Source organism: Oxyura jamaicensis, chromosome 7, assembly GCF_011077185.1.
Source record: "Oxyura jamaicensis isolate SHBP4307 breed ruddy duck chromosome 7, BPBGC_Ojam_1.0, whole genome shotgun sequence".
NCBI classification, from domain to species: Eukaryota; Metazoa; Chordata; class Aves; order Anseriformes; family Anatidae; genus Oxyura; species Oxyura jamaicensis.
The window spans coordinates 22,147,798-22,166,450 of record NC_048899.1 but is presented as its reverse complement, the minus strand read 5'-3'; the positions used below and the strand labels follow the sequence as shown (position 1 = coordinate 22,166,450).

At 34.2% G+C, this 18,653-nt stretch overlaps 1 protein-coding gene across 2 annotated transcripts; it reads right to left on the bottom strand.

Annotated features, from left to right (window-relative positions):
* Nucleotides 1-1,687: 1,687 nt before the first annotated feature.
* On the bottom strand, nt 1,688-18,243 carry GCG (glucagon). Of its 2 annotated transcripts, XM_035331539.1 has the most exons (10): nt 17,973-18,243; nt 16,132-16,204; nt 14,252-14,348; nt 13,506-13,687; nt 8,960-9,060; nt 8,423-8,584; nt 7,273-7,326; nt 5,587-5,724; nt 3,241-3,384; nt 1,688-2,180 (listed from the first exon to the last, which is right to left on the bottom strand). In XM_035331539.1, exons 5-10 carry the CDS (start codon nt 9,055-9,057, stop codon nt 2,156-2,158), a joined length of 621 nt encoding a protein of 206 aa, XP_035187430.1. In that variant the 5' UTR covers nt 9,058-9,060; nt 13,506-13,687; nt 14,252-14,348; nt 16,132-16,204; nt 17,973-18,243; the 3' UTR covers nt 1,688-2,155. The 2 variants fall into 2 exon arrangements, with proteins under 2 accessions (XP_035187430.1, XP_035187429.1); XM_035331538.1 differs by lacking the exon at nt 17,973-18,243 and having other exon boundaries at nt 16,132-16,999.
* Nucleotides 18,244-18,653: the final 410 nt, after the last annotated feature.

Below are 18,653 nucleotides of genomic sequence, written 5' to 3'. Positions count from 1 at the left end.
AGTATGTACAAGAAATTTTCAGCACATACCTTGTTCTTGATTCCAAATGACCTTGTCATTTCAGGATATGTAATTCCTAGTCCAGTTGTGCTAAAACTTGTGTTTGGAACTTCTGGAGCTTGCTCAACCTCATCTGATTTCTGAAGAAAGGGTGTCTTTTGATTCATGCTCTAAATTGGGACTCAGAAAATTACAGTTTAAATATTTTTGCTGTGTTCCAAGCAACCTGCATAACTTTGAGAAAGTTATTTGTATCCCCTCCGTTCATAAAAACATAATTTGTAAAAATGTGGAAAGCAATACTTACATAGATGACAAAGCCATCATCAGGAGATACTTGAGTACAGTGGGGACAGACACAACAAAAGAATTGGTAATTCAGGAATCCTGACCTTCAGAATACAGAATATCCTGGACATAATGGAGTAAAACACATTAAAGATATTTCCTCGGTAGAAATAAAAGAGTTAATTGTACCATTTCAGCCTGGACCATATGGATCCAACTGTGTATATCTGAAACTTTAAATTTTTTCAAAGTACTTGGTATCAAACCACTATGCAAATTAGGTTAAACATACAATACGTTTACATTCCTCCCCTCTTCCCCCCTTTTAATCTCCAGTGAATATTTTGGATGCTCTGATAGTTTTTTAAAGAATTTTAATAGTTTTAAATTGGGTTAATAGAAAAGCTATCTGTTACTGTCAAAAAACTGTTCTAGGTGCAAAGTTGGGTATGATCAGTCCTGATCTGAAATTACAAAGTATTGGTGCCTTATAGCACATTGGGAGGATTCCAGACTACTACTGAAAATTGTAGGTGTCTTTGAAAAACAAAGGAGACTCAGAACAATACTAGTAATTCTTAGCAAAATTTATAAGTTCCAGTTCTGATCCAACATCTGTCCTGTATCATATCAATTTCTACTAGATACTTGCTAGGTAAGCCCTTTGATTTTCTCTTAAACCATTTGTCCATCAGAGCATTTTAGTATAGATACCTGGCATACTGCTATTATGGCAAAAGGAGAAAAGGGAGTTTGGGGATTCATAAGAAGTAATAGGTGCGTAAAAGCAACTGAGTCTGTTTGAGAGTTGCAGCTACTACTGTATTTACAAAAATGTGTCCTGGCCAACTGAGAGTATAAAAGAGTTTGGACTGCTAGAAACTCTGAGACCAGAATGGAGAAGGCACAGGTTACTGAAATAACAGTTTTTCTAATATGTTATAGTACAATGCTGCTAACTGCAGGAGATGATGGGCACAATGGTTTTCAGAGGAAGAAGTAAGAAAAGAATACAGCACAGATAAGAGTGATCCCTGGGCCATTTAAGCTGGCTTTACTTGGCAATCATATAAAACCTGAAGAAACTAGGTGGCAGAGTTTCCACTATTAAGAAAGTATATTGCACTCAACATCTTTCAAAGCTGTCCTGCTTTTGCTGAGAAACAACAATTTATGCTAATGAGTACTGTTCAGTCTTGCTTCCACCTCTAGCTTCATCTTACATTATTTCTTTTTCAACTAAGGATAATGCAAAGTTCATACAGCTCTTTTAAGGAAATCATTATGGAGAAAAAGTGACATTCCAAACAAACCACTTCCAAGATCTCAGTGACACTAACATATTAGAATAAAATGAAAACAGGCAGAAGGGATATAAACATTAAAAGTCAACAGAAAGGAAGCTTGAAAAAATTTATTTAAGGCTATCATTTAATATCCTTAAAGCTTAGCCTTTTTATAACAAAGGTTTCAACAGGGATATTCACTTCTCAGACATTTGCAACTGCCAGACCCTTAAAAATATCACATATAATTGATGATTGAATCATTGTATGTCAGCTTTTTAGAAAAATAATTTCATATGTAAATATAAATGGAGTTATTTCAGTCGTAATAAATGGAAAATATGAAAATGTGGAACTTTCATATTCTTAAAGCTATTAAGATAGCCATCCCTTAGACAACAGGTATTCCATATATGTAGTCTTTTGGCAACACTAAACAACACTACAATTAATTCCGGGCATGCAAGGTGACATAGCTTTGTTACACCCAATGTAAATGACAATACAGATTTCAGAATCTCTTAATAACTGGCAGTTGATGCAGTGAAGATCTTCATTTATCCCATTTTTATTCTGCATTTTTACTGGTATTCTTCCAAAAGATCCCTGGGGAAAAAAAAAATAGAACATATAAATCTCCCAAGATTTATGAAATACCTATCAAACAATTTTTATTGTTAAGAGTTATCTACTAACTCATCTGTTATCTAACTACATCTACTGTTAGTTCCACAAACCACTCAATGCCTCTCTCTAATAATGGACTGAAAACAATTACTCCTAAAGGAAAATCTTTTTAAGTCTCACATAGATGATTATATTAAATTGTTTCAATGCTTAACCACAAACAAACACAAAAATATGAAAAAGTTAGTCAAAACTGTGTTTGAATTATAACTTCTACATTTTTTGAGACAGTATGTCTTGTATCAGATTTTCAAGATCAACTAGTGATTTTGGGTCCTTTAGTAGTCAAAAGACTAAAAGTAATAAACTTTTGCAATGGATATCGTACATTTTAGAAAATTTTGCCATTCATATGTGCCTCTAGTGGGCATTTTGACATATTTTGGAAATCCTTTGCTAATGTTAACAAATAATCCTCACATATTTACTTGTTTGCAGAGCTCAGATGGAAAATGTTGCTTTTCCATCAGCATTTACCTACTTACAGCAAAATTAAAACAGGTTTCTTAAGTTGTTAGCCATCAGGAACTCATATAACAGTACCTTATTCCTTAATGGCAAGCCACAATTTAAGGCAGTTTTATATCACAGTCTTTAAAGAATAATGAATTTGGTGTCATTTTCCCAATAAACATTTCTGATTTTATAATGCCCATGGCAAAGGAGAATTTTAATTTTCAGTAATTTAATATGACCACACTTCTGGCAATATTAATTGGCAAAACTCCCCTGAAGTTAAATAGAAAATTATTAAATAGGTTCACCGGGTTCACCACTGATGCAAAATACAATTTGTATTTGGAGTGGCTTCTGCTTATAGTATCTTATCCTTGTTCAGCACTGTCTGTAACATAAAGTTTGTAATATACTTACACATATCTCAATAGTTAAGAGAAAAATGAGCTGTATTTTCCCTTTGTGTGACAAATACATTTAAAAACCTGGTATATTAATATAAATATTATCAAAATTCAAGCACCTTTGGGTAACTTTTGTGTTAATCAGCCATTTTAGGAACTCTTTGGCAGCCATGTCATCCAGGATTTTGTTGATATCACTTGTGAAAGTGCCATCTGCGTATCTTCGGCCCATTTCTTCAGCTACAAGAGTTTTTTCTGGGAAACTTCAAAGGGAAGAAATTATAAAACAATTTGCAGATCAAAAAAACAAACTGTTTAAGAGGGCCTTATTATAGGATCTTAATACACTGCACATTTCCTGTGATTTTAAGGAGTTAGTTAAAGGTTGAGCTAGATGTTATGACTAAGTATAGCACAAAGCATATCAGCAAAAGCATTTTGCTGATAATCAAAGCATATAATTTTGAAGCATTATTTTAACAACAGAAGAAAGAATAAAAGCTTCCCTTTACGAGGCATGACTCTTCATTTAGGTAAGTCTAGATTCCTCTCTATCATTTTTTGGAAAAAGCCATACATACAAAACCGTAACTCAGTCTATGCTAAGTAGACTAGGCATCAATAAAACTAACAGTAGATTTACTAAGAATAATTTTTAAAGAAATATCAGTACTAAAGCATTATAGTCAAATTTTCATACATTTTTGTTTGTTTTACAAAGTCTTAGTTTTATACTTACAATTACATTTCATAAGCATTTAGACAGTAAAAGCAGCAATTTGAGAAGGTGTAAAATACCTGAATTACAATATATGTATAAAATCTATGGTTTTTGTTTTGTTTTGTTGCACAATTGAATTTTGTATTTGGAATCAGATCTTGATTCTTGCTCTCTTCCTTTTTGACTGCTGGAAAACTGTTGTGCCAAGGGCCTTTGTTTAGAAAGCTTGTTTCAACCCATCAAATAAAGGGAGATTTTAATGGGCTCCAATAAGGTGTACTGATACTGAAGCACACTATGCTCTGCGATCAGTGGCAGACTCTCTTTTCATGCACTGATTTTAGGGAACACTATATGCAAGTCTGACTACAAATAATACTAAATACTGGGAAGCAGGAGGCTGCTCTGTATGTAATTGTCCATCTAGGTTTCTAAGCTCAGTTCATCACAGCTCAGTTGTAATCTCTCTTCCATACAAATACTAAAATACCCTATCTCTGCTCATGAAAATAAAAGGACAGAAAAAACAACTGAAGATCTGAACATCACTATGAAGTGGCACCAGCCTTTCCCTTATCTGTATAGCTGACTTCATTTATTTAACCCAGGAAATCACTATTTTTTTTCAGGAAATCATCATTACTTCCAAAATTTACTTTTACCTAATTAGTCTTCCTTGACTACAACACACAATCTTGTCTTAGAGATGATATTTTATTGTTATTGTTATTTATTTTTTTTTTATATAGAACGAAAGACTTACATAATACTTTACAGCTAGTAGAATATATAACTATAGGATGAAATCCTTGCCCCGAAGAGCTTACAGTCTAAAGGCACATATAAATACAGAACAGTTAAAAGGTGGGCAGTGGCATTTGCACGGTGTAACTCCTAACCATGCAGAGTTGGAACTATGATAAGACAGAAACTGCCTGAAGGAGACTGAAGCTAAGGCTGTTCCAAGTGTAAGACTATCATTAAAAAGATACAAAGTCATGAGTGAGCTAATGTGGTGAATAGATTTTGAGAAATATGGAGAGCAAGATAAGCATGAAAGAAATCAGAGATGTAGGTAAATCAAAACTGTGAAGCTGTGAGTCCTGGAAGCTGTAAACCATAGCAAAAGAAGTAGAGGTGTCTTAGAAATGAAAATAAGGTATAGCTGTAGGAAATGATGGTTATTTTGGCAGCAGCAGCTTGGGGAGAGTTTGTCGATCATAGAAAGAGGAAAAGAAGACATCAGTAAGTGCTGGGAATGATCACCAGAGCATGGACTGCAGCTGTGGTGGCAGTGACATTGGTAAAAATTTAATCTTGGAAATACTGCAGATGGAAAAAATGACTGCAGAGGTTGGGAAAAAAATAAAAAAGAGAAAAAGGAATTTAAAATGACACTGACTTGAATTGTCTCAATCAACAAGAGTTAAGGAGACTGTAAGCAATGTTGTGTTAAGTGGGAAAGGTGGTAAGTTGAGGAAGGTCTGGTTTACTTTTAGATATGTAGACCTTAAATATAACTTGACCTTTCAGAGTGTAACAGCATACTGAAATGGTTTGTTTCAATGTGTTTGAACTTAGTAACTTAAAATGGTAGTCTAACACTCACAGAATGTCTTCTGTTACAAAAGGAAAACATGAAGTACAGCAAGAATCATCAAAAACACATCAAGATTTCATCAGACTTGATTTCTAACCTCGAAAGCATGGCAAAATTTAGTATTAGGAATGGATGGATTCTTACTCTCTTCTTCCTCGTCCATTCACTAACCAAGCAATGAATTCTTTGGCAGCTTGACCTTCCAAATAAGAGGTGATATCACTGGTGTAGGTGCCCTCAGCATGTCTCTCAAATTCAGCATGACGCTTGGAGATCGCATTGCTGAAAGAAGAGCAATACTGTAGGATCAGACTGCATTACTGACTACAATTTTTTTAACTTGTATTAATTTATATTCCCCACTAAACTAACATTTCTTATTAGAGAGAGCGGTTTTCTTTGCTTCTGAAATTACTCTTGGTATTTTTGTCTTTCAGTTCTAAAAGCAATGCCTGTGCTATACAGTACAGTTTTGTGTAGAAATAACTGAACTAGTTCTAAACAAATCAAATTAGGTGCTGAAAGCATATAGAGCTGCATTGGAAAGGCTTTCTGCTAGATTAATTAGCTCTGCTCAACAAACTTTATAGTACTCTACAGATATACTTTTTTTACCTCAGTAAGACTACCCAATAAGCGCTCACCTAAAACTTCCATTAAGCCAGTCCTTCTGTGTTCAGCATTTCTTAGCCAAACTGTTCAGATTTAACCCCTTTTGATATCAGTCTGCTGCACTTTGAATTGCTTTGTGGACACACATCATTCCAACCAAGTGATAATCTTGGAACAATTTCAAACCTGATCATCTCCAGCTTAATAAAGAAAATCACCTCCCCCCAACATGCTTTTTTCTCTGTTATGGCAAAATTATGTCACACTGGCCCTTAGGAAGACAAACTGCACTGAGAAGTAGACATATTTTGGTATATTTCTGCCCAATTTTCAGGGCCTCTATCACTTTCTATCATATTTTGTCTATTATATTTTGTCTTCCTGTGATTTCACCATTCCTCCCAATTTAGTACCATCTGCATTTTCCATCAGCATGCTAACTCTAGTTTGGAACATTTTTGATAAAATGTTAATTTTGTTGAGATATGCTGTTTCACTGAAGCTGAAACATTATCACAGATTTTGTATTATATTGACAGTGTTTTGAATGGAAAGATCTTTGTGATCCAAGCTGCCCTCTATGGATTTTCTAACAAAAGGTAGAATGAATATAGGTATTTAAATCTATTTTGCAAAAACACTTAGTGTTTTGTTGTTATTGTTTGCTCCAAATTTTGAAACTCTCAAACCCTCTCCCAGAATCATTGTCAGGAAACAAAATTTTGACCTCCAGCAGGTCCTGTGTTCTCCTTTTCTGTTATGAGCAATTTGTATAAAATTTGACAGAGCACTGAGGGCCAAACATTGTATCGTGTTTTATCAGCCCCCCAAAACTTGGTGCCTGGCAACTTACCCTTCCTTAGTATTCTAATTGGTTTTCTTTCCCTTAACACAATGATTTTTGGCAGCCTTTTTTGTATTTTTTTTTTAATTCTCTACTCTCCTTTATTACTTGGTATGTTCTTTCCTAAAATCTGTTGTTCTTATGTCATTGCATTCCCTGAAGCCATTGCACACAGCTATAGCACACAGGTAAAGGAATAAATACCAGACATTTTCTTTCCTTATAAAAAATGGGTGCAGAAAAATTTCTTTTCATAGCTATTTCTTGGATTATGTTAACGTTGTAAAGAATACTAGTTTTCTTTCTTGTTTAACAGAAAATGAGGAAATGAGGTTGACTTGTTTTAGAGTAATGAGTTGTGGCAACTAGAATACCTTGAGAACTGGTCCGGGAATTTTTCATTCTCTTTGTCCTCCTGTCCTTGTTGGCTGTAGAGGAATTCCACAGTCATTAGATCATTATTACCAGTACATTGCAGAGCATGCATGAGCATAAGTTTCTATTGGTTATTATTTAAATATTATCATAAACAACCATGACTGATGGATGAATATTATAAATATTTTCAGACTTAATTTTACATTTCTTCCTTACATTTAAGGAAGAAATTATTTACTATGAAGTTAGTGAGGCACTGGAACAGGTTGCCCAGAGAAGCTGTGGATGCCTCATCCCTGGAAGTGTTTAAGGTCAAGCCAAATGGGGCTTTGAACAACCTAGTGTAGTGGGAGGTGTCCCTACCACCTCACCTGAAGGGGGTTGGAATTAAATGATCGTTAGGATCCTTTCCAACCCAAACGATACTATAATTCTATAATTTAAATTAATACAATATTACTTTAATTCTATAATTTAAATTAATACAATTATTACTTTATATTTTAAAGGCTCCCACAGAGATTTAAATGGATTTTTTTTATTCTTTATTCTGTGGATAGATCTTTTCTAGAACACAGGGCACAGAATTACATGCTCTTACATTATTCTTACTTTCAGCTTGGTAGCTTGTGTTTAAGCAAAGTGTATCTTTAAAAAGACACGCCAACTTACACCTTAATGGTGTATTTGTAATGCAGCAGTCAATAAAGATTAAACCTTAGCTTCCTTTTCCCAAATGAAACTTCAGGATTAGAGTAACCATGGAAAGTTTTATTAAGGTCCAAAGGTGACATCTTTATATTATCTTTACTGACATGATTCATATCAAACTAAGTTGATTCACTGAAACAATCTGTCCCAAAGAGGCTAATATAGTCTCAGTTTGGGTGGTACATCAGATACACTTGATTTATCAAGACTCTACACTTAATTTATCCAAATCCTTTTGACTGATTTTGCACATACACCTCATTTCTAATAACATATTAATGATATATATAAATTTTCCTTCAGTACATTAAACATCTGGTTATACATGGCCTGTAATGGGAAACTGAAATCAAGAAACTGAATTCAGACAGGTACTAGATTTTTGGTTGTTTTCTGTGTATGGAGATCTATAGCAATGTGAGCAAAAAGGCTTACCCATTTCTTTTAGTGCTCATTAACCACTGCACAAAATCCTGAGCTCGTCTGGTGTCCAAGTACTTGCTGTAATCACTGGTGAATGTACCTTGTGAATGACGTTTCACTTCATTCAGTTGTCTAGATTCATCTAATGGTTCAGACTGGGAAGCTTTGAATGATCTGAGAAAAGTTTAGAACCAGTTAATTGACAATGATTATAGTACATTCTACACTGACTTTTCTTTGAAAAATATCATTTTATAGTTTTACAAGGTTAAAAAAAAGTGTCATATTATTGATCACTAGCTGGCTGGTAAAATTAATCAATATAGTGGATTGGATACTGCACAATTACAAGGTCTTCTTGGATAACTAAGGCAGCTATTGTTTGAAATAGTGAAAACTTCTGTGCCTCACTTTGCAGTATTAAAAACTTCCTAGTTCCAATGGTAGATTAAGTACTTTGAATAATATGTCACAGTATGTTTTGCTTTGAAGTATAAGAAAACAAAGTTAAGGCCAAGAGTTTCTAGAAGTTTGATCTACAGAATTTACCTTGATTTCTCCTCTGTATCCTGAAGAGGATTTTGCCAGCTGCCTTGAACTATCATTAAAAGGAGCCCAGCAACAAAATAAACACTTTTCATTTTCATTGCCTGTAAAAACAGAAATAAGGCAACAAAGAAAAATGTAATCATCTTTATATACCACTGAATCAATTATATCAAAAAGAGAGATCCTTAATGCTGATCTAAACTTGAAGATATTGAGACCTTGTGTAACTGGATGGAGACTACAATGCCTTGGGTAGGCATTCAAGATGTAATATCTTTAGGCTTTAGTCTGTGTTCCAGGTGAGCTGAGACTAGCTGCATCCTCAGTTTCCTCTGTAACATGAGTATAAAGGTCTGTATCTCCTTTGTTCTGCTTTCTTCTGATGTTAAACATTCAATCTGTTTCTATAACATCATTTTACAGCAAAACTAGGGTATTGCTGTGACTTTTATGTTTTTCCATCTCTTTTACTATGAAAAAAAAATGCAAATTGCTGTCAAGAACTTTGTCACATCAGCAACTCCTCATTCATTCTTCCTGACCCTCCACGCCCCTTTAATTTTTTTCCTTTTTGGAAATAAACCATATTGCAGTAGTAGGCCTGTGGAGTGAATGCCTTATTGATAGGTGACTCTTTAGTACTTGAATTAGTGACTGGTTTATTCATACAAGTAGTACCGTTCACTTTTAGTGAATAGTCACCAGTGGGAAAAATGTTCTTCCTAATTCCCTATGTGCTATGATTTTCATTATTTAATGTACTATTATTAGCCTGTTGACATGTAATCCTGAAAAATGAAATGCTATTTGTTTGGGCTCACAAAACCCTGTGCAAAAAGGACTATGAGCAGCTGATGGCTAATAGTCTCAAAAGTGCTTTGCATTGAGGGCATCTGTATAAACAGGAAATGAGAGGAAATCTACTTACAAAACCAGTTAGTATTTATTGTTTATTGGTTTTGATCCCTTAAATTCCTGGAATGACTGTATAGAAAAGAAAATGAATTTAAAATATTAGGTGCTTTTGACCTTGACAAATAAATTAAATATACCATTAATTCAATGAGTAAATACCAATTAAATGAATGATGAATAGTACATCATTCTAACTTTAAAATCAATATAGATAACATTAAAAGCAACAGAAGATGCAGTGAGTTCACAAGAGCAAAATGTCACTGGAAATAATATCATCATCATGCACTTGGACTGATACTTGAGTATTTGAAAGAACCCTTCTGCCATCCATGACATTTTTCTATGGAAGTTTATGTTACAGCCTGAAAAACATAGGGATATATATGAAATATGAGTACACCGAAGTAAAGTTATATGTGGCAAACTAAGACCCAGCAAAAAAACAGCCTCCCCACTAAACGTAATCTGCATTGAACTCCTCCTCTGTGGTAATGCCTTGCTGCAATAGGCTGGATTTAAATATACTATGGGCTGGAGGAAGCCATATGAAAGTTATGAAGAAATTATATGTAGAGAAGGTATAGATTACTCTGTTTTGAGATTTGGACATGGCTCTGCACTGAGCCGTGCAAAAAATTTACTCCAGCATCAATAGTTCTGCTGCTGTAGGACTTCTACTCCGTCCCACTAGTATGCCTCAGCTTCAGAGCAGAATTTTTTTTGGAAGTTTGTTTCTTCCATCTGTTATGAAATGAAGTTTTAAGTCTTGACTCTTGGCAGGCATTTTATCTACAGTTAAGAAGAATATATTGTTTTTAGTACTTTGTGAGATCTAATTTTTAAGATAATGAGTAATATAAATAGTTTACTACAATACCTCAATGTCAGTATCAAAATACTGAAGTATTTTGAATCTAAATCTTAATAAATAAAATCTTGATAAAAAATGGGAAAATAAATTGATCCTGGTGGATTGTACTGCTAAGCAATGGAGATGATTTCCTTGTCTCAATCAAAAGCTACAGACAATATATTTGTTTATTTGTTTGTTTTTCCTAGTGTGTATGGTGACTCTTTTCTGCCTTCTGTAATGCCCTGATATATGAGATTTAATTTCTACACCTACATATATCCTACCTATAGTACCAACAAATAATGCAGTGCCCATGTTATCATTCCATCTTATTATAATCCTAGCTATAGCATAGAACTCTCTTTTTGCTGTTTCATTTGGAGCTGTAATTTGGTGGTGCAACACTGACATCCAATGTCAATCCCACAGAATGCATAATTTCACATTTCGTAGTCTTCCAACAATGGAACAAAAGCTTTGCCTTATTCTTTGGGAGATTACTTTGTTGTGATCACAAAAATGGTTTGGTTGCACTGTAATGACCCCCCCATGCTATCTGATGTAGCTATAAATGAGTGTAGACACCAAACAGAGCCTAGATATTGCAGCAAACATAAGTAAATTTCCCATGCTTAATGGTACACAAACAGACTGTTATACTTTTACTTAACCTGACAAACTAGAAAAAGTTTGATACTTTACAACTTCCTGTAGCATTGTTAAAACATGATGCAGTTTAGACATAAACCTAAGTCACTGACACAGAATGAAATAGCCTCATCATTAATCCAGTCTGTTTATAGTAGTATCAGACACCAAAATCTATTATTTTATATGAAACTTAAATATTTAAAGTCCATTGCAATCAGTAAACAGATTTTCAGTTCTCTTATATCTCAGTGCTATAGGATCTGAACAGTACTGTTCACTGGCTACCATTGGCTACGTTATGCCTTAAGAATATGTTTAAAGTTAAATGTATATTTAGATTCTATTTTTTTTTTTTTTTTTTTTTTTTCAGAATCAAAATCTCAAGAAGTATAAATGCAAGTAAGAGAATTCAGGCCATTAATAAAATAAGCATTTCAAATGCACTGACCAGCTGTTAAACTTATGTCAAATTATCATCTCAAAAATTTAGAATCAGTTGTGTTTGTTCAATGTTTAATACTTGTTACTGGTAACCCAAATCAGCAAGAGCAGTTATCTACAAGTTAAAGGAAAAACAGTATTAAAATAACAATTTATTTTATTCTTGGGAGCAGAAACATATTTTGTCGACAATAGGAGATGGTCAGAAAACATATTATTTGTTTAGTTTATTCCTGTTAAAAAATATTTTCCAGATCAGAATAAAGTTTTATTTGATTTAGTTATTTAAGTCACTCGTAGATACTGCCAAAATACACATGATCTTATTGTCAGGGTGCAGGAAAACTGAAGCTAATCTTACACTTACCCCCCCTCCACCAAAGAAAAACAACAAAAACCAAGTAGGTTTATTCCTATGCGTATTGAACTAATGGAAATGTTTTCTTTTCTTTTTGATTAGAGATAAAAAACATAACATACCACAGTTTGAACTGCCAGAAAGTACGTAATAAATGTCTCTCAAATCTTGATCAGAAACCTGTAGTATTGAAAATACTGACTTGTGACATCTGTTTTGCATTTGAAATTAGAAATTGATATTATTTCCTTGATCAATCTGTTTTCTAGGTTTTCCCATGTATTGTACTGCAGATGTCTTTTCTGCACTACAATTTTACATTTTTTGTACAAATTTAACTAGCTTAATCTTGCTGAGTTTTCAAAAGTGAATAGTTCAAATGTCAGATTCATATCTATTTCCAGTTTAAAAATAAAAAGTATGGAATTACATCAGTAAAAAAGAGAATATTTTCATATGAAAATGTATGAATGAGTAAAGTAGATTTCTATTAATGTGCAAATTGCAGATAGCAATTATTTCTAATTATTAATAAATAACTTTTTCAAATAGACGTGCTTTACATCTAATTTATATACTACAATGCCTTGTGTAAAGTTCTGTAAAAGATAATGGTTCTAGTATAAAGAAATCCATAGCAGGCCAAAAGAGTAAATGGAATTTTATAAAATAATCACAACAACTTTTGAAATATTTTAGTTTTTACTTTTATGCTATAAAATTTCTGTCTGAGATCTTACAGTGATAGGAAAATTACAGTTGTTTGAGGCAAACCAATCTGAAACTAGGGCTATGGAGTGGCAATCTGTAGGGTGATGGAGTGACAAGCTGTTATGGACAGTTTTCAGTCAGTGTCTATATAAACCCATTTACTGTGTTTGCATTGTGCCAACTTAATCCCTGTTGATTCTTATTTAGAAAGTAGCTGTAAGGAATGAATATTTAAAAAATCTAAATAGATGATATAAAATAAAATAAATATATGAGATAAAAATAGAAAAATCAATAATAATGTATTTCACATTTAAATTCTTATTACAATGCCTGTCTTTCATCTTTACATGCTTACTCTTCCTTCTTTCAGTTGCTTCTGCAACCCTAGCAGTTGATTTCTCATTTTGGGATCTTTCTCCGTTGAACTAATTCAATAGATTAATAGATTTAAATGATGATGTCATTAAATTCAAACATTAATGAGTATAACCACAGAAGAAAATACCAATTTCTTGAAAGACCCTGGACCTGTACTGTATTGGACAATGCAATACAGAAAATGCACACAGCTTTCTCAAACAAACTGTACTAGTATTTCACATAAATCTTACCTTTTTATTCTTTGAAGTGATATGTAGCAGTTGGAGTGGCTACTCTCTCTTCTGGAACTATGGAAAGCCTTGAGGATCCTGAGATCTGCCTAGCTGCCTCTTTTGCACGGACTTATATATATACTGTTCAGCTCTAGTAAGCATTACCAGAGTGCATCATTGCTGACAGTTTCCTTATTCAACTTAAAAAAAAAAAAAAAGTCATCATATTTGCTATTCATTTCATTTGATAATTTTACAAGCAATTTCACACATTCATTCTGCTTACTTTATGACATCAATGCTAACATGGATTTGCAAAAGGAGTAAGGTAGCTATGACCAAAGAAGTAAATATCAAGCAGAAGGGCATTAGGATGATAAACACTTGGCTAAAGGTGCTTTGGATTAAGGTAGCAGTTTCTCCAAATTCTGATTTGCCACATTTAACGCTTAGTATTGAGCAAAATCCTGGTCCTGTTGACATTAATAATATCACTTAACCTAACAATTTTATCAAGATTTATAAATTTAATACACTGTTAAAAATAAACAGCATTATTACCCCAAAGTGCTTGGTTAATTCTTCAATTAATCTTGTGCCAATATAATGAACATGAAGAGATGTAAAGTACTACAGGGATGGCCACTCACCATACATGGAAATGTATGGACATACATGACCATGGACAGGTCAAATTTAACAAAAATATTTAATTACCCTTAGATGTATTAAGCCGACTCTATTATATGAAAATCCATACTCACTGGAGAACTGTATGCCAAACTTTCATTATAAATTGAGTTTCACACTGTGGCCTACAGATTTACACAAGATAAGCCTTTTGCTCATGTGTCTCCAATCCTACAAGGAAATAATAATAATATAAAAAAATACAGATGTAAGTTTTATAGCTGTGTATGTTCTGTACAACTACTATCAAGATCCTGAAACATTCAATAATTTCATGTCTGTGATGGGGCAGCATTGCTGAAGACTCTGTTCAGTGATCTGGTGACCACAGGTAGGAGAGATTGCCACAAAGCTTGTCTGTGGCCCTTGCAGCTGAAAAAAGTCTGCCAGTCATGAATACGGGGATTTTATCCTGTCTATGAAGCAACAAGTGAGATATCCCCCTTCAAGAAATTCCTATAGAATTTTAAGGACTTTCTGGTATATTGTGATAATGCTTTATAAAATGAAAAAGGGCACCAATATATATATATATGTATATATATAATATATGTAGAATACCATGCATTCCAGGAGAGATACTAAATATGAAGGATTCAACCTTGAGTTTCACTTCTACTCAGAAGTGGGAAGGGTCTGGAATCACGGTGGACATCTCACTGAACATAAATGACAGCCTATGATCCAGTCTAGAGTGGCCCATTGTCTAATTGTGACTCAAAAAATGTGTACTACAGTACACCCTCTTATTTCCCCTAACACTGTTCCTTGAAGCCAGCAAAGAATCTTCTTCACTGAGGTAATTTTCTGCTGGTTGACCATAGCCAGATTGGCAAAGCCCATATTGTACAACTGAAGCAGAATATAAATATAATAACCCTAACATTAGAGTGGCAAACAAAATTAAACAGATCATTCCTAGAGTTCTACCCTAAATGTCTTGATGTATTACACACTCCCAGTACACCCACACTATGGGTGTAGGGAAGCACTAGGTCTTAATAGTCTACAAAATCAATTTTAGTTTTTTTTTTTTTTTTTGAGTGTTAGAGTATTTTTTCTCTGCTCTTGGATCCATGTACTGAGATTCATGGTCCCATTTTGTCATTTCTAGCTAAAAAGCAAGTGACTTCTGATGCTGCTGAAAAGTTGAGAGCACTGCTTCTGGGTCTCTCATCGTTGCCTTCAGTTAGTTCCTTCGGTCATTTCAGAAAGCCTTCCTTGTCCTTTTTGTCAGTCTCCCTTTTCATTACTACTTCATTTTCTCTATTTTCCATGTCCTCTTCCCCATGTCCTTTTTCTCTCTGCTTGTTATTGTATTCTTTTCTCTCTCCCAGACGTTCAAAGTCATGGAACCCCAGTCATTGATTAGCATAGCATATACAAATTTACATAGATATTTATCAAGTTTGGCTTTTCAGACTTCTTTGTTTGAAATGATCTATTAACAACCCATCCCCATATAGCAACCTTCCCTAGGCAAACACCAGTGTAATATCTAAGACATGGTACCAAAGGAACCAAAGTAAGCCTGGAAACTCATGCTCAAAATCTAATTGTCTTCATGAGATGCCAATCTCACTGAGATACTTTGTTTTCAAAATTATGTTTTTAATCTACTTTCGATTTCCACTGCAAAATCATATTTTAAATGCAATTCTTACACTAAGTGTTAAAAGGCACTCTTCACGAAATTGGTCAGCTTTTTGTGTCCTGCAGGGAGGCATGTTCCCCAGCTCTGCAGTACCCCGAAACGACAGCAGATGGTGATCAAAGGGCCGTTTAGACCGTGGTGTTTTTTTTCTTTTTCTTTTTGTTTTTTCTTTTTCTTTTTTCAGCAGAATATGACACATACTTATTTGTTAAAATGGACTGCTACAGATGGTATCTCATTGCATGTTGAGTTGAAGATGCATAGCTTTCTAAAAAAAGAAGCCAGAAGGTAAGAAAATACCTTCCCCTCCAGGAAACAGGTGCTTCTTTTCTTTTGTTTATCTCTGTATATTTTCTTGTGTCAGTTAAAGTTCCTTGTTTACAGTAGGATGATTTCAGGAAGAAAACATGAGACAGAGCAGCTCAGTGCAGCCCATTGGGCAGGTTTTTACACAGGTTATAGCATCTAGCAGGTCATCTAGCATCTAGAAGATGACTGCCTGATTACTTGTTTTTCAAGTGATACATGTACAATAAAAAGTACAGGAAAGAAGCGAACTGCCATCAAGAACTACGCACCTGTCAGTTGCCATAACTGAATCTAGAGAAATACATATTTCAAGAGCACAGCAAACAAGAAGATAGAAAATTGTAATGACTCTGTGAAACATGCATATGTACACATCCTGAACTAAGTTTTTTCCTTTCACATCATAAAATACAATAGTATGCTCCTCCAGGCAAAAATCAAGGGCTCACTCCCTTCTGTATTTTAGTTCACATATGAGACAGTACTTTCAAATGAATTCGACTAAGAGACAGAACCTAAAAGTGAACTACCTTCGGGAAAGTTGCATTGTAATGTTTTTCAGGTGTCACTTGGAGACATTAAAAAATTGGTATCTTGAGTTCACTGAATTTGGAGGTGATCAAAGTTTCCTACACCATCATTTTAGCACAAGGTAATGCCTGCTATTAGGGACAGCACTTACTGGACCAGAAATTGGGTGGGAAATTACAGATGAGGTAAAATAAGAAGAATTCTTATCAGATGCACACTGAACCTAATACCATAGCAGCAGCAATTCCAGCTGGCATGTTATTTTTTCATAAAAATAGGACCAATGCATTTGTTAGACCAATGCACTGGCTAACATATTCTGAATATCTTACTCTTTCAAGGATGTTTCTTTTAATTTTTTAACTGTTGGTACAAGAAAAAAAACTATTAAAAATATTCAATATTGGAACATTTTAATGAATTAGGAAGTTGCTTTTTAAACTGAAAAAAAAAAACAACACTGCAAAATGCTTAAAAAAATGCGCTTTTTTTTTTTTTTATTAGCATCTTTATATATAAATCTAAAGAAGATAGGAGAGAAGAGGCTGTATCTTGGGATATGACTAAAGGCCTTTTCTTTAGTACATTGCACCTAAAGCCCTCTCACCCTAACCTTCTCAACCATGAGTTCAGAGGCTTGAATGTGAAGCCCTTTTTGTTTTCCTATCATGATAATCAGGCAGAAAGGGGCCTTCATTCTCTTTCTGGAAATTAGTACAACCTATACATATAAACACATACACACATAAAACATGGAGCATAAATCTTACATGCATGTGTACATATACGTATAATACACAAATGCGTGCAACAGGTGTGCAACTCCATGGCTACACTTTGGAGAGCAGGAGTGACTTTCTGAAAAGAGGAATTCATTTAGGGTCTCCACACCTTACCACAGCATGCAACTCCATGCTCACTGACATGGATATCTATGGGTTTGTACCTCAGGAAACAGAGTTATTGTAACTATGCAAATATCCCATACTGTCTACTGACAATAAATTGGAATCGCTCCGTTTGAAATCAATGGAGCTGCATCAATTTGCGCAAGCAGAAGAGCTGGCCAAGTATGTACTAGTTACTTTACATTCTGAGAAGACAATGTTCATAATTGAAAGTAATACCAAATGCTCTTAGCAAATACTATGAATTATTCACATTAAATATAGAGCATTCAAATGACTATAAAATGTACTAAACAGCTGTGCCTTGTAATTAGAACTGACTGGCAAACTGGAAAATATTGAATGTAGTCTGAATTTTACTTGATATCTAAGTAAAATGAGTATAACACTAACCATGTTCTGGAGCCTGGCTGGAGTTATACTTGATCTACTAATGATGCTTTCTCTTCAAACTTTTTCTTCTTTGCATACATAGCAATCCCAAGTGAAGCAGAGAATGTAGTTCCATGTTTGAGGTATGAGAAACACTGCATGTTCACTGATACATACAGCATGATATTATTCATTGATACATGCATATGCACAACATTAGGTAGATGATGAAAATGCAGGTTTGCTTTGCACCTCTACCTTATTTTGTAAAAGTTAACCAGGATTTATAGTGGAAACAGACTTGTAAACAGCTCTGTCTGTGGCTATTTCTTCATTTGGAGAAAATATCAATGTCCCACCTTCAGAGGCAAGTATACCTTGTTTATAATCATAGAATATCCTGAGTTGGAAGGGACCCATAAGGATCATCAAGTCCAATTCCTATAAGACAGTCTCAAACACCAAGTTTCATTGTCTGAAGTGTTATTTTTGGGTATCTCGGGTGTGAGAATATTATTCAAAAGGGAAAAGAAAATAGGGAAGTGCTCAGCATTTTCTGAAAACTGGATCCTCTAAAATGTCCTAGGGTGGAAAGCAATACTTTGAGCAATACTTTCATCAGCTTAGCAAATCTTGTTGTGAAAAGCTATCATTTCTTAATTTCAGAGTAAGCTGTGTCCCAGCATTGGCTTTTACATAACA

Excerpts from the sequence above, each read along its gene's own strand:
- GCG (XM_035331539.1), bottom strand. The coding sequence starts at position 9,057 with ATGAAAATGAAAAGTGTTTATTTTGTTGCTGGGCTCCTTTTAATGATA. Across the intron at positions 8,585-8,959 it reads GATACAGAGGAGAAATCAAG|ATCATTCAAAGCTTCCCAGT; the intron begins GTAAATTCTGTA and ends AACTTTTCTCAG. Across the intron at positions 2,181-3,240 it reads AACACAAAAGTTACCCAAAG|GGATCTTTTGGAAGAATACC; the intron begins GTGCTTGAATTT and ends TTTTTTCCCCAG.